This window comes from Homarus americanus, unplaced genomic scaffold (genome assembly GCF_018991925.1).
Source record: "Homarus americanus isolate GMGI-L3 unplaced genomic scaffold, GMGI_Hamer_2.0 scaffold8425, whole genome shotgun sequence".
In the NCBI taxonomy this organism is placed as follows: domain Eukaryota; kingdom Metazoa; phylum Arthropoda; class Malacostraca; order Decapoda; family Nephropidae; genus Homarus; species Homarus americanus.
This window is the reverse complement of record NW_024742712.1, coordinates 563,211-589,498: the sequence shown is the minus strand read 5'-3', so window position 1 is coordinate 589,498 and position 26,288 is coordinate 563,211. Positions and strand designations below refer to the sequence as shown.

At 38.3% G+C, this 26,288-nt stretch overlaps 2 protein-coding genes across 10 annotated transcripts in view; both read left to right on the top strand.

The window, feature by feature from the left end:
* Window positions 1-7,714, top strand: part of LOC121876991 (collagen alpha-1(XVIII) chain-like) — a 31,290-nt gene extending 23,576 nt beyond the window's left edge. For 2 of the 5 annotated variants that reach the window (XM_042382576.1, XM_042382573.1), the window contains 12 exons: window positions 309-475; window positions 995-1,219; window positions 1,798-1,864; window positions 2,123-2,238; window positions 2,512-2,604; window positions 2,871-2,999; window positions 3,286-3,315; window positions 3,710-3,733; window positions 4,463-4,575; window positions 4,991-5,072; window positions 5,265-5,380; window positions 5,731-7,714. In XM_042382576.1, coding sequence (XP_042238510.1) covers window positions 309-475; window positions 995-1,219; window positions 1,798-1,864; window positions 2,123-2,238; window positions 2,512-2,604; window positions 2,871-2,999; window positions 3,286-3,315; window positions 3,710-3,733; window positions 4,463-4,575; window positions 4,991-5,072; window positions 5,265-5,380; window positions 5,731-6,223 — 1,655 coding nt within the window. In that variant the 3' untranslated portion in view covers window positions 6,224-7,714. The remainder of the gene's footprint in view (window positions 1-308; window positions 476-994; window positions 1,220-1,797; window positions 1,865-2,122; window positions 2,239-2,511; window positions 2,605-2,870; window positions 3,000-3,285; window positions 3,316-3,709; window positions 3,734-4,462; window positions 4,576-4,990; window positions 5,073-5,264; window positions 5,381-5,730) is intronic. The other 3 variants (XM_042382575.1, XM_042382574.1, XM_042382577.1) reach the window with 3 other exon arrangements.
* Window positions 7,715-10,258: 2,544 nt separating this feature from the next.
* On the top strand, window positions 10,259-24,475 carry LOC121876988 (phosphonoacetaldehyde hydrolase-like). Of its 5 annotated transcripts, none has more exons than XR_006090863.1 (8): window positions 10,259-10,759; window positions 13,168-13,254; window positions 14,565-14,683; window positions 15,530-15,686; window positions 19,541-19,716; window positions 20,724-20,849; window positions 21,468-23,645; window positions 24,258-24,475. XR_006090863.1 is itself a non-coding variant. In XM_042382566.1 (7 exons), the coding sequence occupies exons 1-7, from the start codon at window positions 10,357-10,359 to the stop codon at window positions 21,654-21,656; spliced, it is 1,257 nt and encodes a 418-aa protein (XP_042238500.1). In that variant the 5' UTR covers window positions 10,259-10,356; the 3' UTR covers window positions 21,657-24,475. The 5 variants fall into 5 exon arrangements, 3 of the variants coding, with proteins under 3 accessions (XP_042238500.1, XP_042238501.1, XP_042238502.1); XR_006090862.1 differs by having other exon boundaries at window positions 10,260-10,759; window positions 21,468-21,709; XM_042382566.1 differs by having other exon boundaries at window positions 21,468-24,475.
* Window positions 24,476-26,288: the final 1,813 nt, after the last annotated feature.

The window sequence follows — 26,288 nt, the reverse complement described above, 5'->3', positions numbered from 1 at the left end:
ACCCTCACCAACCTCCCCTACCACACTCCACCCCTCCCCAACCTCCCCTACCACACCTCCACCCTCTCCAACCTCCCCACCACACCTCCACCCTCTCCAACCTCCCCTACCACACCTCCACCCTCTCCAACCTCCCCTACCACACCTCCACCCACTCCAACCTCCCTACCACACCTCCACCCTCAACCCTCCCCTACCACACCTCCACCCTCTCCAACCTCCCCTACCACACCTCCACCCTCTCCAACCTCCCCTACCACACCTCCACCCTCTCCAACCTCCCCTTCCGCCACCTCTCACCTGACCAGGACTCTTCACAGCAGCGCGGGACACCACCTATGCGTACGACGTAATGGGCATCAAGGGAGACAAGGGTGAGAGAGGTCCACCTGGCCCACCTGGCCCTTCTGGACCAGGCATCAGCGCTATGGGTCGTGGAGCCACCTATACCCCCGGCGGCGTCTTCGGTATCATGGTGAGTACGTACCTGCTGGTGTAACATTGATGGAGCTGCTTTCAGTTATTTATTTTCTATTCTAGTTTTCGTTTCATTCACGTCGCTTGTCTCAATGCAGTACAGCCCTGGTCAAGTCTCCGACACTTCTATGATTCTCCAGCGCTCTTTAAAACTAATATTTCTGCATCTTACATCAGGAGAACGAAAGGAAGAGGAGAGGGTTAAAGAGAGTGACTGGGTAGTATTATTTCTAGCACCCCAAGCGCTTATTCCATGACTCCTCCCACTTACTCTGTGACTCCTCCCATTTACTCTGTGACTCCTCCCATTTTCTCTATGGCCCTTCTCACTTACTCTACGATCTTTCTAACTCGCCCTTCAAGTGCATCAGCCACTCCCACATATTCTAAAATCTGTTCCATTTACTTTACCACTCCTCCCAGTCCCTATAACTCCCTATCCATTTACTTCATAATTTTTACTTTCTGTATAATTGCTGTCAGTCACTCAGCTCCACGTAACCCGCCATCTTGACAGGCTCAGCGTCGTCCTCGCCCTGGCCAGAACGGGTTCGGTCTGGGAGGTGGACTGGACAACGACTCTGATGATGGCGAGGGAATTGTCGGTCCTCCTGGACTTCCTGGACCAGAGGGACCCCCAGGACCCGCAGGCCCCCACGGACCACCAGGCCCCCCAGGTCTTCCAGCACAAGTAACCAACGACCCACAGTTCATCCCAGTACCCGGTCCTCCAGGTCCAGCGGTGTGTACAAGTGTGACCGAGATATACTGTTTGTAAAAAGTGATTAGGTGATACACAAGCGCCATCTATCTATCTGTAATGATAAAATGCCGTGTCTGTCTGTGAGTGTGTTTCTCTGTCTTCTCCAACCAAGCCATTGGAGACAAAAATTTACACACATATTATACATGGGTGCCAAGGTTGTGCTCCTTGGTGGTCCGGGCAAGAACCTAAAATCTTCCCCGACGGAGATATCACCACGGCGATTGTGGGAGCTGGTTACCCGTATCAGGGAGGGAAAACTGGAGCAGTCAAGATTAGGTTAGGTTGGGTTAAGATGGGTTGGGTTGGGTTAGGTTTGGCTTAGGTTAGGTTAGGATAGGTTGGGTTAAGATGGGTTGGGTTAAGATGGGTTGGGTTAGGTTAGGTTTAGGTGTGCATCCATGTCAGAGAGGGCAGACTGTGACAGTCAAGATTAGGTTGTCTCCTTGTACACCACAGGTCTAGTCTTCTGTGTACTGTAGCCACACAGGCCAACGGGTTAGACTTTCAGCATCATCAGTATAATTATTAGTCTTAACAATCAGTTCCCCCCACAGGGCCCCCCTGGACCACCCGGCACCCCAGGATCGCCAGCCTTTGCCTCCCCACGGAAATACGGCTTTGGTGAGTACTGAATATGGGAGTAATTGGGAATCAAGGAATTGTGCAATATAGTGAATCAATTATATACAGAAATGATTCAAGGATGTCCGTAGTATAAAGTGTAATAAGTAATAGAAGGCGGAGTAGGAGTTTGTTGTAAAACGAATCCAAAGGAGACACGAACTGCCCTGAATTTCTAGCATGTGTGTTGTAGTGGATCACGAGAGGTTATGTTTTAGTGTGATTTTGTTCAAAATAAAACTTGGAGTATGTTTCCAGGACCACCAAGCTCACGCGAGAGTATATTCGATACCTTGCCCAAGGCACCGAACCTTGGCTTAGGTTTAGGTTCCAGCTCACCACTCACCTTCACTTCAAGACCAGCAATGTTACAGGTAACACAAAGTTTAAGCTCTTTAATAATAAAACAAAATACGATAGTAACTTTTTTAATCTTAAGTTCATAAACTTCTGTCGAAGATCTCCTGAGTCAGAACAGTGGTTAGTGATTTTGTACACTAAATCTAGAGTCCAATCCAGAAGAGTTTCTTATCTCCGTCCGTCCGGCAGTTTGATTCTATTGTTTTCCTTCTAAATTTCTGTCTCTCTTGGTGTGTATTCTTGGCCATTGCCATAGGTAAGCACTCAGTGACCCTTACTCCTCCCAGGCGTGGTCACGACACGACAGGGGAACACTTGCTTATGTCCTGGACGATGACTCTCTCTTCCTGCGAGCAACACGAGGGTGGCGGGAGGTCACGGTCAGTGCTGCTCTTCTTCTGTACATTATACAGAGCTACTTGTTAACTTACTACTCATCTTGAAGTTAACTTAAAGATCAAGTAACACTTAACATACCACATAACTGTTAATTACTTTACTATGTGACTGGTAATTAATTTATTGTTGAACTATGGGTAATTTACTACCTGTCTGCTGAACTAGTAGCAATAATAAAATGAATAATAATAAAGACTTCTTCCTAGGTGCCTTCTAGTATATTTACCTGTTGTTCCTCACCGTGCAGCTTGGAGACATGTTGGCCCCACAGCTCACGCCCACACCGCCACGCCCCTCCACATCCACGTCCATCAACCCTAACGTGGAGACCCTTCCCGAGGAACTAGCCACCGACCACAGCGCCGGCAGGTCATGGGTAGGTGTGGGAGACCTCAGTATAACGCATTAAATATATCACTATAAAATATTAACACAGTATAAAACATTAACCCAGTCAGTATAGCCCTAACTCAAGCAGTATAATACACTGGCACAGAATATATTCCCATAGTTAAAGAACCAATACCAGTCAGTATAACACATTAACATATTCAGTATAACAGTCAATGAAAAGTAAAAGAGGGTCCCATAGGCCTGACAGATCATTAGGGATGGTGAAAAGTCTATCAATATAACGCATTAACCAATTTTTCTATTCACAGTGGGGCGAGCCTTTAACTACAGACAATGAGGTAGATAGCAAATTGTTTTCTTGTTTACAATAAAATGTTATAATCCTTGTTTACTGTACATATAACAGTGACACTCTCGTTCAGTATGACTACAAAGCGCACCATTTAGTAATAAAAAAAACTCTTGAAATAAACTGTTACCAAATACTTGTCTTGTTTGGAGGCAGCAGTGAATGTCTACGATTAAGAGATATAGATAAATGCGCTTCGTAGATAGATAGAACAGACTACCGGACACTTCATGTTTGCATACTGTATATTATATTGTTCATAGATTTTTACTATTTCAAAGTTTGTGTCTTATTTTGCTGCAGTGGTGAGCCTGTGATAAATAAAAAATATTTAAGTTAGTGCATAAATCTGACTACATTTTCTGTTATTCCCGGCCAAAAAGAACGAAGTGTGGAATCTGAAAGAGGTGAGTCTTTTAATTTGTCAAAAGTTAGGTGTACTTATATATATATATATATATTATTATTATTTTTTTACTTCTATGATACAACTTTTTTGCATCTTCCATTTTTTCTATATACTATAAAGTCTTATCAAACCTCCAAGAATATTTGTTAATTAATTATCTTCATTTTCACTAATTTCTTTATCTCTTAATCTTTCACTTGTATAAATATCTTTGTATAGGGGTAAATAATATTGCTCTGCCTTAATGGCGAATCTATTAAGAAGGAATATAAGGTGTCAAGGCAAAACAAAACGGTGCTTCCAGATACAAGAACACGAGGTATCCAAACAGAAGTCTCAAAATACAGGTTTCCAAACAAAAGAATATAGGGTTTCCAAGCACAAGGGTACATGATATCCAAACACGTAGCCTACTCATAAGGCTGCCAAACAGTAACCCTTGCAGATAGGTTTTAATTATATATGTATGCATGTCCGAGTATAGCCAATCGGGGTTTCAGACACAGATACTGTATGTTCTCACATCTCTAGTCAAACGTGTCCTCACAGTTAGGGGAAAATGACGTATGAAACTTAGAGAGAATATGGACATCATTTTGTTTTCTAAGATAATATACAAGATCATGTGGAAAAATAACTATATGAAATATCCTTAAGTATAAATGCAGTTCTCCATTCTAACTTCCTTGTTGTTTCTGAATTAATAACTGAAGCATTTGGTTGACAGTTACGGTTGGCGGCACTGAACGAGCCGTGGTCAGGCAACGTGCGAGGCGTGTCGTCTGCCGACTACGCCTGCTACAGACAGGCCCGTACAGCCGGTCTGCGAGGATCCTTCAGGTACACTACACAGATCCGGTTAACGGTTTACGGCTGCTCGCTCATTGACCATATTCTGTTTCCACTGTTTAGGCGTATGCAGCAAGCACTCATAAGCGAATTTTGTTTTAAATATTTGTTTAAATGTCTTAGTCATTAACACACAAAGGATGCTTAATTCAAGTTTTAAACACAACAAAACAAATATGTTAAAATATGGTTTGGGATTATTTAAATTTACTAAACACACCTATCTGGGTTTTTTTAACACTAATGAAGATATTATTCTCAGATGTCTGGTTAGGTTAAGATTTTTGTCTACTCACTGGTGATAATTTTCCCATTAATGCAATATTATTATATCGGGTATTTGGTTCCTTGAATAACTACTAAATACTTCATAGTGTTTATATCAATGTGTATTATCGGCTCACAGGGCGCTCTTGTCTGGACCAAGACATGACGTAGCCTCATTGGTTCGCTTCACTGACAGACAACAGCCAATCATCAACCTCCAAGTAAGTGATGCACATCTATGAATTGCATCACAGTATAAATGATATTAGTGTGATAAACCTTTTCCCTATACAAAAACATGAAAGCTCCAATTAATTTACTAATGGAAGTTAAGGAATGGATTTTACCCCCTTCGCTTTCATGCCCAATTTACTTCATCTTCCACCACCTAACGCCAATATACTTCTCCCCAGGGTAATGTTATATTGGGGTCATGGAGACATGTTGTGGCAGGCGAGGGCGGTCAGTTCCTTGAGCAGCCCAGGATCATCTCCTTCGATGGTAGAGACGTGTTGAGAGACAGCTCTTGGTGAGTTCTAACACTGCACACACACACACACACACACACACACTCTCTCTCTCTCTCTCTCTCTCTGGGTTAAATATCTACTACATTTTCTTCTACTGCTACCACTTATAGTATTAACAACCACTTAGAGTACAGTATTACCACCAGCTTTTAATATTAACACTCACTCCCAATATTTACAATCCTCTCCGCTGTTTGCACCTGGTTTTTTTTATTTAACCTTAACTAATACCATTTAACACCAACTTCCAATAATTATACCATTAAGTCATTTATACTTAACCTACATGCTCATCACCCTGAACTCGCTTTGTGGCGTCGACTTACATGCTCCTCCATGGTCCTCACAGGCCAGTCAAGTACGTGTGGCATGGTGCCAATAGGTACGGGGAAACGTCGCTCAGTCACAACTGCAACGGATGGTCCAGTACCTCGTCCAGCGGCTTCGGGATGGCCTCAGCCCTACACAGCCTCAAGCTCCTCGATCAACAGAAGATCACTTGTGACAACCGACTGATCGTACTTTGTATTGAGAGTTCTAGTACGCTTCCCAAGCGTAGAAAACGAAATGTTGGGGAATGCTGTGATTCGAATGAAAGAAAACAGCCGGATGACAACGAACTGCGAAAATATGGAGATTTTGATAGTCAATTAGAGAAAGACAATAAGAAAATATTTAAAAAGGTACTGGCTGATAGATCTATAGATCCTCAACTTTCTAGCGTAACAGATAATATAGAAAATCACATAGACAGTCCCACAAGCGAGCACAAAGACACTCCGAGCACAAGTCTACAGGAGGACAAGCCTTCCATTCAAACTAAGGACTTGTATCTAATCTAATTGAAGATAAGAAAAATTATGTATTATAATTAATAATGTGCTCCTTTCTACAGTATTTTTCCCGCTTCGGGTTAATTTAACCCTTAGGTCTTGATTATATCTCTCGTCTACGTATAAAAAATGTTTGGAGTAACACGGGTTTATGCAGAGTGAGAGGTACCACGGCTTTGCTACAATTTCCGACGTTTGTAATGATGGCAAAGTGTTTCAATAATTATTCTATATGCAGATCTTCTATTATCTTCAACTACATTGCCTTCCATAACCAAGAGGCATTTTACATGTACATAGTGCTTATGTAACCAAGTCTTCCAGTGTAATATGCCTTTGAAAATGCAAATAATGTCTTCCAATATGTAAATAACTGTTTAAGATTCTAATTTTAGACATTCGAGTATACAGTACTTGTAAGTTTATAAGCTGTTCCTTGTCATTCAAATCACCGCTATTATTTTTTATCTTGATACTTCACAGCAGTGTATATAATGGTGTTGTAGGATACGATGTATAAAGGTGCACAATATCACAAAAAATATATAGCACCTTTTTGTCCAGCGATACTGTCCGAATTTTAATGATTTTGACCAATGGGCAGCTGTGTCCTTATATATCAATGATTAATAGTTGTAGAGTATTCGAGTAGATTAATAATAGTGTTAGCTGTGTCTTACAAATATAAACTAATCTCCATTTTTCGGAACGTACGAATGTTTCAATCTTTCATCCATGTAATCGCCTGACACATTACTTCTCTGGTCTTCCACACTAACGAAGTTCCTCATATTGAAGCTTTAAAGTTGCTCTTCTTCTTTTTTTTTTTACATATCTCTTTCAATAATCACAAACAAGGCTTTAGGGACCATCTTCCTCACATATTTCACGAATGCAATCCCTTCAAGTTCTCCTTAGCCTCGCCATTTATAGTTATTCTTACCTTTCACAAAACTAACATCACCTTCTCATTTCTCGTATTCTCTCACATTTATAAAACAAAAATTCAAGCTCTAACAATGTAACTTTGTGCTCGTAATTATCCTGTTGTCTCACTCTTGTGCTTTATTCAGAGCTTTTGAGAACTTTCCTCGCATTTCATTCTTCATAATCTACACTACAGTATATTCTCTGAAATTAACATCTACTTTTGGCTAATGTGGGCTCGCCTTCTCAAAAAAAAAGTAAATATAGAAGAAATGAAAATGGAAAAACGTAATAATATTTAACGTTGATTCTTCTGATATTGGAAACTGTAAATTTTATCAATGTTTATGATTATCATAAATGTATTTTTTCTTTTCGCTTGTTATAACACTATAAGGTACTGTACACGGTTATGACATTTTAACAAGGTATTATAATTATCATGTTCTATTGTAAGTGATAGAGTATTAAATGTATTATTATTTTTTTCCCTCCATTTACTTTAGGAAATACTATGATAACAAATGTTGTTATTGTTTGTTATGACATCTTAACAAGGAATTATATTTATCAAGATCTATAATTATAAGTGATAAAGTACTAAATGTAGTTTATTTTTAATACCCTCTATTTACTGAACAAAATATGATGATAAAGTCTGTGATTGTATTATTAATGTAATGTGTTTTATAACCAAGAATATCTACGTTTTTCTTTTAATTGAAATTGGATTGTATATATTGATGGTCATATAATTATCAATCAGAGTACTAACCTAACCTAACTTAACCTGAAATGGCCTAAATTTTAGGTATATTTGGATATTTTATAAATAGACGTTTTAAATGAAACAGACTTGACCAACACTGGAGCAGGTTCAGGTGCATTCAGGAGCCGGTGCATGCCCAGTTCTTGCCAACAGGACGTGACCGATCCCCGAAGCGGCTAACGAGCCGATCAGTGGTGAAGAGGATAAAAGAATATAATTAATTCATTTCCATAAAATCAAAGGAACGATAGGGAAAAAATCTTAATTCTGAAAATACATCAGTATTATTCTGAAGTTTTATTAGATTGTGATGTTTATTTTGCGTGACATACATACCGTATGCAAATATTTACATTATTTACCTAATGGCCATTTAAACATGAGGTGGCCAAGTCGAGGGAGGGAGGCCAGTGGGCTGTGCAGGTTCTCTCCATATTATTCTTGATGGTCTTGTCTAAGGCTATTTTGAACCCTGTTACTGTTCTCGTTTCCACAGCTTGGGCTAGTAGACTGTTCCATAGGTGAACCACCCTCTGCGCAAAAAGTATTTCCTAATAATCGTCTTCCATGATATCTTTGCGAGCTTGAAGTTGTGTACACTCGTGTTGGTGATTTACGAAAAAAAATTGCCCGGGCCATTTTTTTCGTAAATCACCAACACGAGTGTACACAGAAATTCATGGCTATCCCCAGGGACAATATCATCGGATGCCATTCGTACTGGTAGACTCGACACTCACTTACTTAACAAGTGTTACGAACAATAAAGACAGTTAAAGCTTTCAACATCACTCACAAGGGATCTCGTATGCTTTAACTGTAATCAGACATATCTAAGTTGACTTAAGACAATGGTGTTCTCTCTCACATTCAGATTTACTTTATAGAGAGGTTGGTTTCAGGAAGTCAGAGAAAATGAGAAAACGGAGGACTCAGGCGCCTTGAAGCGATGAGAAAACGGATGCCTCAAATGGGAGACTCAACAAAGAAGGCATAGCTACATGTTTTGTGGGCAATTGAGCGCAATATGAATCGTCTGATTTTACGTTAACTAACATGTTCGACCGTGGTCATTACAATGTACACGATGACTAGTTCGATGAAAAGTCATCTACAATATCCTCTTAAACTGGGAGGAACTGAAAGCCCACTTTGCTGTTGTAATTCCAAGGGCACATCCTTCCTGTCGCGACAAAAAAAGAGAATTTCTGGGTATGCTGGAGGATCCAGTCAATTTTTTGTACTTTCACTTTGTGTCACCAATCATTACAGAATTCGAAAGAGTTAAATCTCTTTTTCAAACAACAGATGCTGATCCTGAAGAACTGGTAAGTGAGTTTGCAAGATAGAATCCTTGACAGGAATGGAAAACCACTGCCACTAAACATGGTCGACTATGGTGCCAAATTCATGCAAGAGTTGTACACCTTCATAAACCAACAGAATCACTCTGCTGAAGCAGTAGGCAAGGTAGATGAAGTAAAAAACGATGTGCTGGTCTTTTAATCGAGGCCTTAAAACAAGTGGAAAGCATCGACGGGGATCTTCAAAGGCTTGAGTGCCAGGCTGATCGAGTGCCATTCAAAGACCTTCCACTGCCTTACCTTCGAAGTGAAAAAGAAGATATCATTGAGCAGCAGTACAGAAAAATACATCATTTGTCTTGGGCGGAGGAGTCAGTTTTTTATGGCAAAATTCCCAGAGATGCTATATTCTCTCTGGTCTGGGGTGTTGCAATACAAGAATTCAACAGATAAGCGGCCCTTTGAAGAATTAGGGACCTATGCTATGGCTTGCCTCACAACACCAACGAGCAATGCTGTTGTTGAAAGAATATTTTCCACGGTAACCAACGTCAAAACCAAATCTCGAAATCGGCTCGGTTCTGAAATGTTGGACGCAATTATTAGAGTTCGCTCACACCTCCAGTTCCAAGGTTGTTGCAGAGATTTCAAAGTAACACCACACATGATGGAGCTATTCAACTCTGCAAACATATACGAGAAGGAAGAACCAGGGGACGGTAACAGACTAGACGTTTTTGCTTACGTCAACTAGTGGTATCAAGTCCTCCACCATTATCATGCCCCATCACCATTTCAGATTAAGGTACACTGTAGATTATAGATATGTTTATGTAATTAATGGGCTCTCAATTCTAAGTGAAAATTTGTTTTATTGTGACATTTTAAGTGGATATTGTAGGGGATACTTTTATTTTGTGTAGATTGCAAAAATAACCTTATGCTTCCCATCCAAAAAGATTTGTTCGAATTTTAATCAAAAATTAAAAACGGTTTGGCCGATTTGGCCGCGAGATGGCGCGAGTGTTGGCCGTGAAGCTTGCCGTGCATCAGCAGTAGTGCAGTACGTGTATACGGGTTAAGCTACAAAGCTTACAAAGCCATTGAGTTACTTTCTGAAATTCTGAGTGCTAGTTTTCAAAATGTCCACTTGTAAATGGAAAGGGTCCTACGACAGTGGTAGAAAATATAAAAAATCATGGGAAGAAAAATACGTGTGGGTTAGTAGAGCCAGTGATGGAAGTGAAAATGTTTATTGCAACGTTTGTAGAATACAGATAGCTCCCAAAGCATCTCGTTTGGCAGATCACGAAAAATCGAAACGGCACTCAAGCAGAGTAGGTGTATCGTGTGTGAACAGGGCGCTGCCTGTGATGACCGCTCCAAGGAAACGGGACAGTGAGAACAAGAAACGTGTCAAGTTAGAGAAAGCGGTGGCTCTATCTTGTCACTGTTCAACAGCAAGTGTAGACCATCTTGGGGAAATGATGGAGAAGAACGATAAAGGAAGTGAACTAGAGAATCTGCAGCTCCATCGTAAGTGCAGTAAGTTGCTCTCCAAAGTAATCGCTGAGCGACTCACTTTTACTTTGATTTTTACTAATCCTCTTCACCGCCCGGGCCATCGGTCACGTCTCTGTCACACACTGTTGGCAAGTACTGGGCATGCACCGGCTCCTGAATGTACCTGAACCCGCTCCAGTCTTGTCTTGAAGCAGCTCACACTCGGTGCCGTCACAACACTCTCTGGCAGGTTGTTCCAACAGTTCTCAACCCTCACTCAGAAAAGTTTGCTCTCACAGTTTTCTGGACCTGCGGCTTCTTCAGTCTTGAACTGTGACCCAGTTGCCTTAACTGATTTACAGTATTACCTACATTGTCTATTTTCATACTGACCTTCTGTACAATTGCATAATTTATAAACATACTTATCCAATTGTAAACCATATCAAGCTAACACGTGATGGCAACCAGCCGCAAAACACAAAGTGCACCGTAACTTAACCTTGAGTAAATCTGGTACCAATGTAATGAGTAATTATCAGTTTACATAAGAGTGAGGCTGTTATTTGACCCCACAGGTGGTAGATAAGAGTTATTTTTTGTTTGTCATTAGATATTTGAAATAATCTAACTCCCTCGCTGTCCATTAGCCACGGCTGTACTCCCTTAGCAACACTGACCCTGCCCAACCTCTCCAGGCGACCTACACAAGAAAGGTGGATTAGTACAGTATCTCTTACTCTCTTCTCACATTGTCACTCTTTACTTTCTGAGGTGTTAAGTGAGGTGTCAACTCCTGTAGCATCAAGTAAAGATGGAACTCCACACTGTAAATAGTAAGTGAATTTATTAGTAAATTCAGGATTTTGGGACGGGTTAACCAGCTACCTAATGAAAAAATGGTTAATCTATAGGACTAACCCGCCAGCCGTATCATCTCACTTTCAGAAAATGCCTCAAATTTAACCATATCATAACAAGTTCTTTCTGTTTAATATTCTGAGGAAGTTAGGTAAGGTTAGGAAGGTTTGGTTGGTTAGGTCTGTTCTTCATACCCACAAATGTTAAGTAGCGTTTATTTTAAAAATAGCAATTTTTTTTAACATATTTCCACAAACTACAACAGTGTCCACTATAATATAACAATTAAAATCCGTCGTTATTATAATTGTTTTCAATCAATTTCGCTCGCGGGTTAGTCCTATATAATTACCGAAAAAATTGGGTAATCAGCTCCAGGTATGTACTGACTCCTGGGAAAATGCACTACCTAATGAAAAATCAGTAAAAAAAAAAAGAAAAGAAAATGTGTTTCTTACTTCATGAATAGAAAGAAATTGGAGCAGGAATTACAACTTCCTTACCTTTTGGTTTTCCTTGGTTTTGCATGCCCAGTACAGTACAGTACAGTACTTGCCAACTGTGCGTAACAGAGACGTGACCGACCACACAAGTAGCTAACAAACTGACTAGTGGTGAAGAGGATAAAATTAAAAGTATTTCAGAGTAAAAACGGTGAGCGCTCCTCTGATCTTCCACTTGGATTAACATTATAACCTTCCTCCTGTTGACTAAAAAAAAATTACCCTAACCAACCTACCTAATGTAAACCCAAAATAATGCTTTTCTATCCATGGTTTGGTAGGTTTTGTTGGTTTATCTTATTTACATTAAGAAATACTGTCCCTGCATGTACTGATGCCAAACTACAGTACTGTACTGTTTTCTCTTTTGTTGGTGACCTTTTCCTAGTGATTTTTCCTTGTGTAATTGTTTATTTCTACCCACCACCCCAGTACAGTAGGGTGAGATACCAGTAATAAAACCTGTGAATCCTAGGAAGTTAGGTTAAGTTAGGTAGGTCTGCTTGGTTATATCTTATCTACAATAATCATTTACAGTACATTGCTGTAGTTAAAGTCTATGCCATTAAGGGAAAATTGTCAGACTAATTATATGAAAATTTCCCTGAATCCTTCTTGTTATTTTTTTGTTTATTATTACAGTATTGTTATATATATATATATATATATATATATATATATATATATATATATATATATATATATATATATATATATATATATATATATATATATATATATATATATATATATATATATATATATATATATATATATATATATATATATATATATATATAATAGTACTGTAATAATAAGCCAAAAGTAACCAACTATCAGCTAATGTATTGTTAATAACATTATTAGATAAATGATATACAGTACCTGTAAGCATTTTATATTTTCTTTTCTATATTTAATGTTGGGTGCCCTGAAAATGTGCAGGCCCTGTTTGGCCATACACACTGAGCATTCCTAAATCCAGCACTGACAGAAGTGTTAACATCACCAAAATACTGTTTGTCTCTTGGTATGCCTATAAACAAGTATTGTTGGCATTATGATTTACATGTGTTGCATTCACAGATGAGATGCTGGTCAACCCTCGCAGTGAGTACAGGGTCACACGACGCTACCATGGCAAAATTAAGGCCGCCATCTTTGACTGGGCAGGTCAGTGTTTCTGCCGTGTGTCCCAGAGTGTCGGTTCCTGATTGTGTATTCTAAGGAGATTGTCCCCATGTAATGTCCTCCAGACTCAGCCCCCAAATGATGTTTATTTAAAGAGTCAGTCCCCAGGTGGTGCCTTTTTTAGATAAGCCCCAGATGATGTCCTCAAGAATCAATCCCCAGGTGGTGGCTTTCTTAGATCAGCTCCCAGGTAATTTTTTCTGGAATCACTCCCACAGCCAGACTTCTCATGCCGAGTAATTTCAACCTCCAACACAGAATTGTTACTGTATTATGCTCACATTGACCAAGTTGGTGTGCAGGGGAAGCACTTTGCCACCTCAAATGATCCTATATGGATCCTTGATATTACTGGATGCCTTCTAAACTTCTTTTTAAATAATTGTATCATTTCTTGCTCTCAGAATATCCGCTCCTCATGGCTCTTCTGACCATTGCCACATCTCTGCTGCCAACCTTTTTTCTCAAAAGCTGTTATCCAGTTAAATTTTATAAATGTACCCAAATGACATTTTGATTGCACATACAGTATTACCTGGACAGACTTCATGATTTCTATTTCTTTTCCCCCTTGATGAAAGGAAATTGTGTGAAAGCAAAGTGGAGGTCTGAATGCTTATATTATGCTGGGAAGAATGATTGAGGAAGTTAAGACAGTGATCTTCAGAAAGAGAGATGCATTTTCTGTACAAGAAACTATATGGAAAGATGGATTAGCAAGATTGACTGCCAGAGAGTGAGAGTGTGTTGTGACAGGTGGTGTAGGGATCTTGATGGCTAAATGTGGGTGGGGAAAGTGCTATGCTGTAGGTGAAAATTGTGGATGCAAGAATTATAGTTTTGAAGCTAATGTTAGGTAAGTGTAGGCTACTTTATTGTTTACTTTATTATTTACACAATTTGTGCAATTTTTAATTGAAAGTGTGTATCATTAAAACTATGGTACACTGTGTAGTACAAGGAAGGTTTACTAATCATTTAAAATCACTGCCACTAATGTCAACGTCTCCTGGATAATAGATCTTGGACAATGCCACCTAGTTCTGGCATAGACAGTGAAATGAGATGTCAGAATTGATCCTTCATATTTCATGTGCATTCATTATGAAAACACATCCCATGGTGACCCTGATAATTTCAGGAAAATAATTTTTCAAGTCTTAATAGTAACATATTCCAGCATCAATATGCCCCTACCTTTACCTTATGTTCCTGTATCATGCTGTGCTTGGTGTCTTTTAATTCAGAGTACATGGTATCCTCAAGTCTTCACACCTCATTCCCCATTTCAGGAACAGTGATTGATTGTGGTGTGTTCTCTGCTGCTGAGACCTTTATTGAACTGTTTATAGAGGAGGGTGTGAATGTGACTAATGAGGAGGCCAGGGGACCCATGGGTATGCACAAGCGAGTAAGTTACTCATCTTTTTTAAACCATCTGACCATTTTACAAAGTAATTGTCTGTCTACATGTCAGTATCTTTTGACCTAATACTGTCAGTATACTTTGAATAGTTATTTTGTTAAATTAGTTTATTTAACTGACATAGCTTGACATTGGTCCAAGAACAGTGACTTTATTCATCAAGTGTATTATTAGCTGGAACTATTGTAAACAAAATGTGCAACTCTCCCTTCAAACTGTAGCCCCCAGAGAGAGGTGTTGGAAATGGAGGTTTACCAGTTAAGGATATGGGTACAGAATTTTAAAATTCAGGTAATTAGTGTTAATTAATTAGCCTTAAAATAATTGAAAATGTAGAATGTTTAAAACAGTTGTGATCTATCTTTTTTGCAAGAGTGCCAAACTTTTGTCTAGCATTACCTGAGGCCTACACATTGGTGTGAGGTGAAACAAATGTTTGTTTACTTTATAACACTATACAATGTTAAAATTTAAACTTATATAAACAAAAATGGTATCTCAGATGTGATGATGGCATGCATTTTGGCACCTTGAATTATGGAGGGGGCCATATAGAAACTGCCTGTGGGCTGCTGATTAGGCATGCTTGGTCTAGATACATGCAAAACTATACTGTACTGTACTCCCATGGCCCACATACACTGTAGGCCATACCTACATTATCTGTATTCATACTGAACTGTATACCTGCATAGTAAACCTGCATCTTACTGAATGAATTTAATTATTACTGTGTTATTAATATTATTTTTACCATTCTAGTTTTAATTTAGTGCTGTTCAGATTTTGCCAGTAATCTAGGGGTGTGAGACTTATGTTCCCCCTCCCCAGGCCCACATATGCAAGATGTTGGAGGTGGAGAGAGTGCGAGCACGGTGGTTGAAGGCCAAGGATGGCCCTCCTACCTCAGCTGATGTTGACCGCATGTATGCGAAGTTTGTTCCCAAAAATATAGCAGCATTGCAAAAGCACTCCATGTTGATTGATGGTAAGTTGAAGGGTACAATGAATAGTTGAAGAATAAATTAATTGCAAATATTAAATTTTTTGGTCGAAACTGTAGTACCGGTACATAGGTGAGTGAATATTTAATGGAAGATATAGAGATATAGAGATGTGGATACAGCATTAGAAGAGAGAGTGGGACAGAGTGAGATAGAAGGATATAGATATAGGAAAGGACCAGTGGTTGAGTTGTAAAAAAATTAACAATTGGAATGGTCAGGTTTGATATCCAATTATTATTTTTATGGCATCATTCTACTCTACAGTATTTCTAGCTATTTTTTATCTCTCAGATACAGTAGTTTTGGATACCTCGAGTAGGAATTGATGTTTAACAACTGAATTCTGGATTAATGGTTGAGCATTACATTGTATTGTAATTTTATTTTTGCCATGGAAATAAGTAATAAATATTAGCCTTGAAATTTACAAGTATCACATAAAGAATTTATTTTTCCCCTGGAGTAACCTATTAAACATTAATCTTGCACCGCTGTGTAGTTTAGTGCCACAAGAATCTTCATTAACTTCTGATGCTGCACCTAACTTAATTTATCTAGACTTACACCATGCTAAAGCCTCCACTGCATAGTACAGTATAGTGAACCCCCGAAGATTCGGACCCGGTAAATCCATATTTCAGAAGTTTTGGACAAAATTTGGGGGTTCCTGGGGTGAAGAAGTCTCCCTAGGAAGCATTCCCAAAACAGAGCAAAGATCATCTTAGGCCCGTGTAACTAAGATGTCAGCGTGCAGGACACGGGTGTCCGAGGTGGGAAACATAAACAGAATTGTCAATTGTTGTTTGTGGGAATATTATTTTATTCACTCTAGTAATGATACAATGTTTCTTATGTTATTGTAGGTAAATGCCTTTTTTTTTTAGTTTAACAAATTGATTGACAAAGCTTGTTCAGTTGTATAGTTTGCCTATTCTGAGTAATTCAGTCAGGTCTTGACACTGAGGGTGGTATCACTTCTCACTGCCACGCAGGACAGAGGTTCATACACAAAGAAATACAACATATTCATTAACAGCTATATATATATATATATATATATATAGAGGTCAGATTCATGTGGGTAATGTCACTGTACACTGCCATGCAGGACAGAGGTTCGTACACAAAGAAATGCATCATATTCATTGACACTATATATAGGTCACATTCATGTGGGTAATGTCACTGTTCACTGCCATGCAGGACAAATGTTCGTACACAAAGAAATACATCATATTCATAAGCAGTATACTGTATATAGGTCAGTGGTTCACATACATTGGATGTCATATTCTAATTGAAGACTAATTAGTGTGGGCTAGCAAATTTGGGATAAACAGCAAGAATGTTCTCAAGCATCCCCAATTCAATGTACTGTAGTAATTACAAAGTTCAAGATACAATAAGTCAGGTGACCTGAAGTCTTTGACAGTGTCACATTCAGTAATATAGTGTTCAAGTGTATGCTTTAAAGGTTTATCATAAAGTTTACATGCTGAGTGTTCCAGTATGGGTACAGCGTTACTAACCTGCCAGATGTGTCTGTATCCTAGCTTAATTCTGGCCACGACTACATCACATTGTTTGGTTCTGTCCTTATGCTGGCTATACCGGTACCTCTTGTCACAAAATTTGTCATATTTACTGATGCTACAACTGCCAGGTCTCTCTGCATTTCTCACTTCTTCTAGATCAGAGTTCATGATTCTGACTTGAATGTTTTTAAGTACAGCATAGGACAGGCCAAGGTCACGGTCAACATTTTCTTTCTTACATGCCTCATTGGCCAGTCTATCAGCACGGTCATGATACCTGATTCCAACATGGGACGGGATCCACACAAATTCGATACGAAAGTTGTTCTCATTGGCATTTATCACTGTGCCTGTCACCATTTTCAAATTAGACTACAAGATATGTATTTCTCCCATTGCACGCCTGGCAATGGGAGTGAGTAAGTAACCACTAGTTAGAGCATCGTCTGCTCTTGTAACTCTCCTCGCTCCCTGCTGTATTTCACTGGGTTTACTGTTATTATTTGTGTTTACTGATATAATAGTGCTTAATAGTGATTAATCATGGCATTGTAGCCAGGTTAGACTCTTCACTGTAACAACCAGGCTACTGGGTCAAGCTGTGAGGTGTTATGGTTGTTTTCAACTTGTATTTTCAGGTAGATATACGTAATTTCTTCATTTATTTTTACTTGGTTACATGCACAGACCATCCTACATCCGTGTTGTAAAAAAAAGTAAAAGCAATAATTGGCCTAAGGGCAAATACATAAAAGGAATGTACAGGTACAATTCTTTGCACAATTAGCTAGCTCAGTGAGAGAGTGGGAGGAGAGCACAGGGTATAGGGGGTGGGTAGCGTTGCTAGGGAATCGGAGTCCCAGTTGGTCTCTGTTGCTATGATGAAGCACGGAGTGTATGCAAATGGCGACTGTGTTGGATTTTTATTTGGCTTTTTAACTTACTGATTTGGCAATACAGTCATCCCTTGGTTATCACTCCTAATTGGGACCGCGCTGAGTGCGTGATAATGAAAGTACAGAACCTGTGGGATTTATTCTAATTGGTTCCAGGCACCCAAGACCCAACCCCAACTTTCCCATTTTACTACCATTTAGACCCACTAAAGACATAGATAATGTTATGGTAAGTTTCAGAAACACATATAGGCATGGCTAGGTTTATTACAAAGTGATGAAAAGGGCACGCTCAATACTGTAGTCCACAAAACATGTAGCTATGCTTTCTTTATTTGAGTCACCCGTCATAGGAGTCTGTTTTCTCATCGCTTTAGGACACCTGAGTCCTCCGTTTTCTCTCAATCTTACAGTGCACCCGAGACTTCGTTATTCCTTAGTAATGACACAGAATTTGAAATTGCAACCCCAATTGCAACTGGGGTTGTAATTGTTGAGGCAACTTAGATGTGTCTGATTACAGCAAATGTGTTATTGTCAATTTGTAGGTGAAAGATTTTATCCTCAATAGATGTAGGTGAAGCAAATGGGTAAAAACACCTGGAGGCAACTGCGTGATAACGAAATTCTCGGCCTGAAAAATGTGCTATAACGGCAGGTGTGCAGATTTTGATGGAGGCGTGATAACGAATATCGCGATAACCAAGTGCGCTATAACCAAGGGATGATTGTATAGTATTTTTTTTTTCCAACTTATTTATTGGTATTATTTTTATTTACTCCTCACATTTCCTGGTACTGTTTATATTATTTTAAGAAAACTATGGCTACAGGAGGAAAACACACACATTTTTTTTTTCCCTAAATACTCCCTGCTAAAATGGGGGTGCATCATATAATTATGTCATAAAATATGGTACTGTATTTTAGGTGTTTTTTATATCATTGTTTATTGTTTTTATACATTTAGTACATTTACCGGAAGATACAGACAATCAGCGTCTTCGGGCAGGTGTTCACCCCTTTTAGTTCGGATCTTCGAGGGTTTCATTCTTTAATCTAGTACTGTTTTACTACCTATATTAATACCCCAGTACACAACTAGACATAGAGTTGTTTCATCATAACATTATAGTACCATTCTGGTATAGTTGCAGAAATGTGTTCTTACAGCCCCTGTGGTAACCCCATGTCTCCAAATGGCCAACCTATATGACCTATTACAAATCTATCCACCAATCCTGTCTGTTGTTATATGACCAATACCCATTCATTCATAAATAGTGATACTACTACCGTACTGCGATGTTGCCGTTTGGAGAGACAGGTTACCACAGGCAATGTAGGAACACATTTCTGCAACTATACCATCATTAACCCAGGTAACCCTTATCTTATTAACAGGTACAGTGGAAGCTGTAGATAAGCTACGGGGGATGGGTATCAAAATAGGGTCGTGCACAGGCTACCCCTCAACCATTGTGGAAAAGCTTAAACCCTTTGCTGCTAAACAGGGCTATGTCCCTGATGCTATTGTTGCTGCTGATGAGGTGCCACAAGCCAGACCTATGCCCTACATGGTGAGTAATTGATCTTTTCACTTTAGGTTAAACTTTGGCTTACTCAAGATAGGCCCCTGCACTATAATTTTGAAGAATAGCTTTACCCCCTTGTGTATGTGTTCCCCTCTGAACTGAATAAAATCATCTGGCATTAGCCAAATATTATCAATATCAAAATTGGCATCCCCAAAGTGAAGGGGTTAATACTGTGTCCTATGTGATGATTAACAATGCCCAGGATAAACCCTTGTTTAGACCAAGGTAAATCTATGCCTTATCACTAGTTTGGCCTAGATTATACAGTGTACTCTTACTCATTAGAGTTGATCCTTGGTTGGACTGATTTTAAGTTTTGTTAATTATGCTTATTGATATGAGGGCACTTAATATTCAAAAGTTCATCTTTTCATTGACAGATCTTTAATCTGCACACCTAAAGCAACTTATACTGAGATTTTAAACAAATTTAATTTTGGGGGGCCCAAAAAATTACAAGAATATTTTTTGGAGAAAAAATTAATTTTGCTCAAAATCTCGGTATAGGTCATCCTCGACATGCTGATTATGGATCTGTGGTCGAAATGTTGCAATTTTGATAATTAATTGTCTTACTAGTACCTGAGAATATGAAGTTTTGATAATTAATTATGCTAATGATTTTGAGGACAGTTAATAATCAGAATTTCAATTTGTTGAATACAGATCCTTAATCTATATGCTAAAAACTGCCTATGAGGAGAATTTGGTGTGGTGACTTTGGAATGCAGTTTACATACTGTAATTGCCAGATCCCGCTGACATTGCTAAATGTGCATCTTGCGTGTTTAGCATTCACATGCAAGCATAAAATTATTTTATTTTAATTTTGTACTTCATATGCAAATTTGCATACGAAAACCCCATGCGTGTTAACAAAATTTAACCCTCACACTTTGTAAGTATGTTTTTCTTCACAACATGATGTCACCCACTGCATGACCATCACAACATCATGTAACCCACTAATTTCAGCCTTCCCTGGCCAGGTATGGTTGAATGCAATCCGCATGGACGTGAGCCCTATTGAGGCGATAGTGAAGGTGGATGATACTGTGGATGGTATTAAGGAGGGTCTGACTGCTGGCTGTTGGACCATAGCTGTTGCAAAGACGGTTAGTGAATACTGTATCTGTTGCCAAGGCCATTTTGAGATCATTTTAATTTTCCCAAGTCCCCAAGAACTCACTATTTTCCTTAAACCCTTCAAGTCTCCTAAGGACTACAAGGCCTTCACAGGTCCTTGGTATCTTCTAAGTATTTTGGATCATTTTATTATTATTAGATTACTAACAGTTCGGGCAATTGGTCTATCCGGTACTAATACAGAAGGAAACCGGAGACCAGGAAGCCTTTGATGTTTGGTAGGGTCACACTGTACAACACACACTGTTTGAAGGTCTTTTTGAACATATCATCAGTGTTAACTGTTTCATATGCTGAGATCTTTCTTGTCTGTGTATCCTGGACTAGATAAATGTTCATGATTTATTTGTATGTGATGAAGATTCTCTGCTCAAGGCTTTTTATATTTCATCAATGGCTAATCTTCCCTAGATTTCTTCAATGTCACTTTCTTCCACTTGGTCTTTGAGTTTGATGACCATATTTACTATATTATCATGTCATTTCAGCAGTAATAGGTCAAAGTTTATTCATTCTCCTAGTGAGAGTTGAGTGTAATGGTTTGGAGCTATTATATTCTTGTTGTGGTACAATACTGTGTGTTGCAGGGGAATTACATGGCAGCATCACAGCATGAGCTGAACATAATGCCACACGAGGAGCTGGAGAGAAAGCTGACAAGGTCTTACGAGATCCTCCATGATGCTGGCAGCCACTATGTAGTCGATTCCATCAAAGATGTGCCTGCTGTTGTGAGGGATATTAACAGGCGGCTGGCTGCTGGAGAGAGGCCTTGAACCATTCCAATGGTGTTGAAAGACAAGAAGTGGGGAGAGTAGCAGTTTGTGAGGTAAAGAGAAGGAATATAAACTAAACATGGTCAGGGAGATATGAAGGACACCTTTAAATAAATAATATTCTCTCTACTGAGTGATATTAACTTCTTTATTGTATGATTCTTTAGCTAAAATACCATATAACCTCAGAAAGAGAAACAGAAATCCACCCCTTTTGGGAAAAAAATCATTGCAGAAAAAAACTTGGCATTGCCAGTTCACAACCAAATTTCAAATTAAAAAATATTTTATTGTCATGAAAATGGCAGGCACATTGTTTGAAAACAACAGATACATTATTTACATTCCAATATCATTAACTGTACTCATATTACACTAATCAAGTATTTCATGACAATAAGGACAATGAGATATTACCTGGTACTGGTACAGTATATGTGTCCTCATCTCATATTTGGTAACAAAATTAAGTACTGTATGCTTGGATATGTGAGAAAATTTTACCAAGATTACCTGTATAGTCAGCCTAAGGTATTCACAGTCATCATAATAAAAAAGACTTGCAATCACTTAATACATACAGTATACCTTTACTCTTCTTTTGTATGTACAGAAATTAATGAACATTCGTTTTGTATTTTTCCTGATAAACAATTCTATATTTGTACTTTTTTATCTGTGAAAGTTTTATACACCATACTTGTCCTACAGCTCTGTATACTCTATATAAGTGACTTGTTTTTCTTGTGGAATATAATTGAATTTTCTAATTTGTTTTGAAAATATTATTGAAGACTGTCAGTACAATGTCCTTGATAAATATAAATGTTATTTCACGCCATACAGTATAGACCAGGGGTGTCAAACTCATGGTCTGCGGGCCAAATGTGGCCCTTGGGATGGTCAGGTGTGGCCCGCGGCAACGCGGCATGACAGTAAAATTCATCATCCCGTGAAATTATGAAAGAAATAGATATAATCATGTTTATTTAGTAAAATGAATTTTACATACTTAAGATAGGACAAACCCAAATGAGGTATTCCTGGTAAGCCAGGTAAGGCAATGTGTGAAACTGTAAACTTCAATCCTGCAAATATGTGATATAGCACTTGTGTTGGGCCTGAAGAGGGTAACTAAAATAAGAATTGGCCCTTGAAAGGTTTTGAGTTTGACACCACTGGTGTAAGACTTAGATTTTTGGTGGTTTTGTGCCAAAAATTAAATTTTCCTGAAAATCACAGTATAGGTACAACTGAGCTTGCTGATGAATATGTGGGAAATGATTCGATTGCAGAGTAATTAGTGGCCAAAATGACCCTTGAAAGATTTTACTGACATTTTCACTGCTAATTACTCATCAACTATGGGTTTCCAAGGTGTGATTTAGGGTATATAAATGAACAAAATATACTGTACTGTACTGTACTCACCAGCAGATGGTGTTGTTTTGTGCTTGTGATGCAGGCAGGCCAAATGGTGGTATAATGATACAGGATGGCCTGCCTTTGTCCTGTATCATTTACTGTAGCTGCTGTTGCTAATTGTCGATCCTCTCCCTCCATGAAGGGATTGTACATGCACTGTATAGTATACTGTACAGTACATACACCTCTACACACTAGCCTAAAGTAGGCTTACAGTACTCACTGCTGATTGTACAGTACACTACAGTGTATATGTAACTGTAATCACTTTTTTATGTCTTAACACTGCTTTAATACTATTATTGACTGATTGTGTCCTGGTACAGTAATATACACTGTACATACTGTACAGTACTGCACAACACAGATTGTATGCAAAAACAGCAGCTAACAAGGGAACAACCTTGTACAATATCAACAGAATATGAACTAAGCATACAAGTTACCCAAGCAGCTAACCCACCTATGCTCGGAATGTAGAGTTTTCCCGGAAGTTTTCCACCTATTGGAGAGTTCTGGGGAATCAGGATTCTGCCTTACGGGAGGATTACTATATATACAAAGGTAATACTGGCATACATTCCCCTGGCTGAGATAGGTAAATGAACAAAATCTGTTGGCTACTAAAAATAGACCTGGTACATAAAATATAATATTCTTAGGAGGTTCCGCTGTAACAATTTGCATGATATGACACTCTTCTTGTTCGTATAACTGTTCCAGCTTATGAAGGCGCTGCATTTCACACATGACTGTTATATCAGTGAAGTTGTCTTTTTAATAATCAGTAAGAACTTGTCTTTGAACTTGGATGTGTTTGATAATTTCATGAAATACCTGTTTTAGTGTTTTCATTGGTTATTGATTTTCTATTGGGGAGAGAAAATGGTTTGATTTACTTTACATTATCTTCAAATCATGTACAGTATATTGTATACAGTATATTAATTATATTTCAGGAGTTTTAATATTATTCTAAAATTGGATGACCAGTTGAACTTAACTTTGTAACAATTATTGTTGTTTACTGAAATACAATTATCAGTAATATACTACCTACTGTTCTGTACTACTCTTTACATTGTACAGTGTACTGTATCTTGCATTTTATATCATGTGAAACAAAATAAGGATTTTCTATATTACTTAAGAAACCTGATATAATTTTTGTTTCAGATATTTCAAACCCTTCAGTAATGGGTATTTGTTATGATTTCTTGTCTTCATTCCTGAGAAGTACTGCACACCAACACTTCAAATTCAAATGGTTATGTCTGTGATAATAATACAATTCTCCGGAGCTGGTAAGTATTCCTGCAAGGGGACGACACAGCCCCTTTTGCAGTACTGTATCTTACAGCTGAAAAGATAAAAATAAAAAGTACTGTATACTGTACTGGGTTATTATTTTTATTTAAGAACCTTTAGTGATTACTATAATTAGGATGTACAATAAACAGCAACATAAAAAATCAGTAGGAATTAAGCCTTATCATAAATGTTCTATGCCATGATCAGACTTTATTCCTACTGAATTTTGGTTCATGTTTATTGCCCGTCCTAACATTTAGTATATAGTGATCCCTTGGTTAACGAGCGCCTCAGTTAACGAGATTTCGGTTAACGATTTACCTACCATAAGATTCCTAACTTCGGTTAACGAGCAATCCCTCGATTAATGAGTTTTTAACGAGCAACCCTCCACATGTTTTCGCTTGCATTTGGCGGTCCACCAGCTGTAGTATTAGTCCGCCAATACAGTAATCGGTTCTAGGGCTTAAATTCCTTACTATTTAAGTAAATATCAAGAAGTTTATACTATTCAATAATTTTAAAAGTTTAATATTAAATATTTTAGTCATTTTAACAATTATTGAACATAATTGAAGTACAGGAAACTAGTTTTATGCGCACCAAACAGCCTGTCAACACACCAAACAGGCGTCAGCCTCTGTCTTTTCAGTGGAGGTAACATCTTGCTTGAGACTCTTCAACTAAACGCTTTTTTTTCTGTGTTTCCAAGCAAATTATTGGTCAATTTGAAATTTATTTTACATATTGACAATAGATAATGCAGTGCAGTGTTGATTTAAAGAAAATAATCGTGAATTACACCAAGAGAACTAAAAATTTTTGGGTGAAATGACACCATGGGGTGACTTCTCTTCCACCCCCAATGCCTTCTCTTCTCCCTTCTCCTCTACCCCCATTCTAATTCCCATCATCATCATCATCATCATCATCCAGGAGCCTTCTACATACACACCTGAAAGTAAGTGAACTATACCTTTTTTGTTGATTTTAGGCAATTTTCTGTGAGCTGGAACCAATTACCCAAAAACCCATTGAAACAATGATTTCGGTTAACGAGCAACCTTCTGGAACGAATTGTGCACGTTAACCGAGGGACCACTGTAGTACAGTAATCACTAACGGTTCTCAAGTAAAAGAATTACTTTGGACAGTACATTATTTCATTTCAACATAACAATCCACCATTCTGATTAATAAATAATAAGTGACATTGTCTGAAGTTAAACTCTGGTGAATTACTCTATTACTTTACTGTATTATATTAGTGTATTACTTAAACCAAAAACTCTTAAACAGAAACGCTTAGATTTTAGTCATATTTGTGTGACAATGTGTAATAAATGAGAACACAGTCAAATTTCTTAATCCTTTCCTCACCTGTTGGTACATCCTCAGCAAGACTGCCTTTTGGCGATGAAGTAGTCATTCTTAGAGGAAGTTTAGGTCGGTGTAACTTTGTTTTCTCAGTTCGTCAAATCTGGCAAGTTTCTTATTTAACCTTATTTGTAGTAAGGCTAGAGGGATCTCTTCGTCACTAGTGTCGTCCTCAGATATTTCATATTTAGTTTTCTGTAATAGACTTTCACCTGAATGTACTGGATAGTATAAATTTCTGAGTTTTATACTTTCTGCCCTTGTAATCCCTTTCATATACCGGTATGTCTGTGATGATTGGCACTGTTTTGAGTTATTAAACAATTTTTATTCATTATTCCTTTTAGACGGCTTCCTTCTTCTCCTCCATGAACGTTTATGCTTTAATTTAAAAATTTAATTTAAAATCTGCGTTACCTACCATGCCTCTGTGTTACATACCATACCTCTGTCACCTACTATGATGCTTCATCTTCACCTGCAGTGCTGTTAAGTGTAACTTTTTTTACATTTAGTAAT

Coding starts and splice junctions, on each gene's coding strand:
- LOC121876988 (XM_042382566.1), top strand. CDS start 10,357: ATGTCCACTTGTAAATGGAAAGGGTCCTACGACAGTGGTAGAAAATAT. Junction 15,687..19,540: donor GCACTCCATGTTGATTGATG/GTAAGTTGAAGG, acceptor TCTTATTAACAG/GTACAGTGGAAGCTGTAGAT. Junction 19,717..20,723: donor CCAGACCTATGCCCTACATG/GTGAGTAATTGA, acceptor TTCCCTGGCCAG/GTATGGTTGAATGCAATCCG.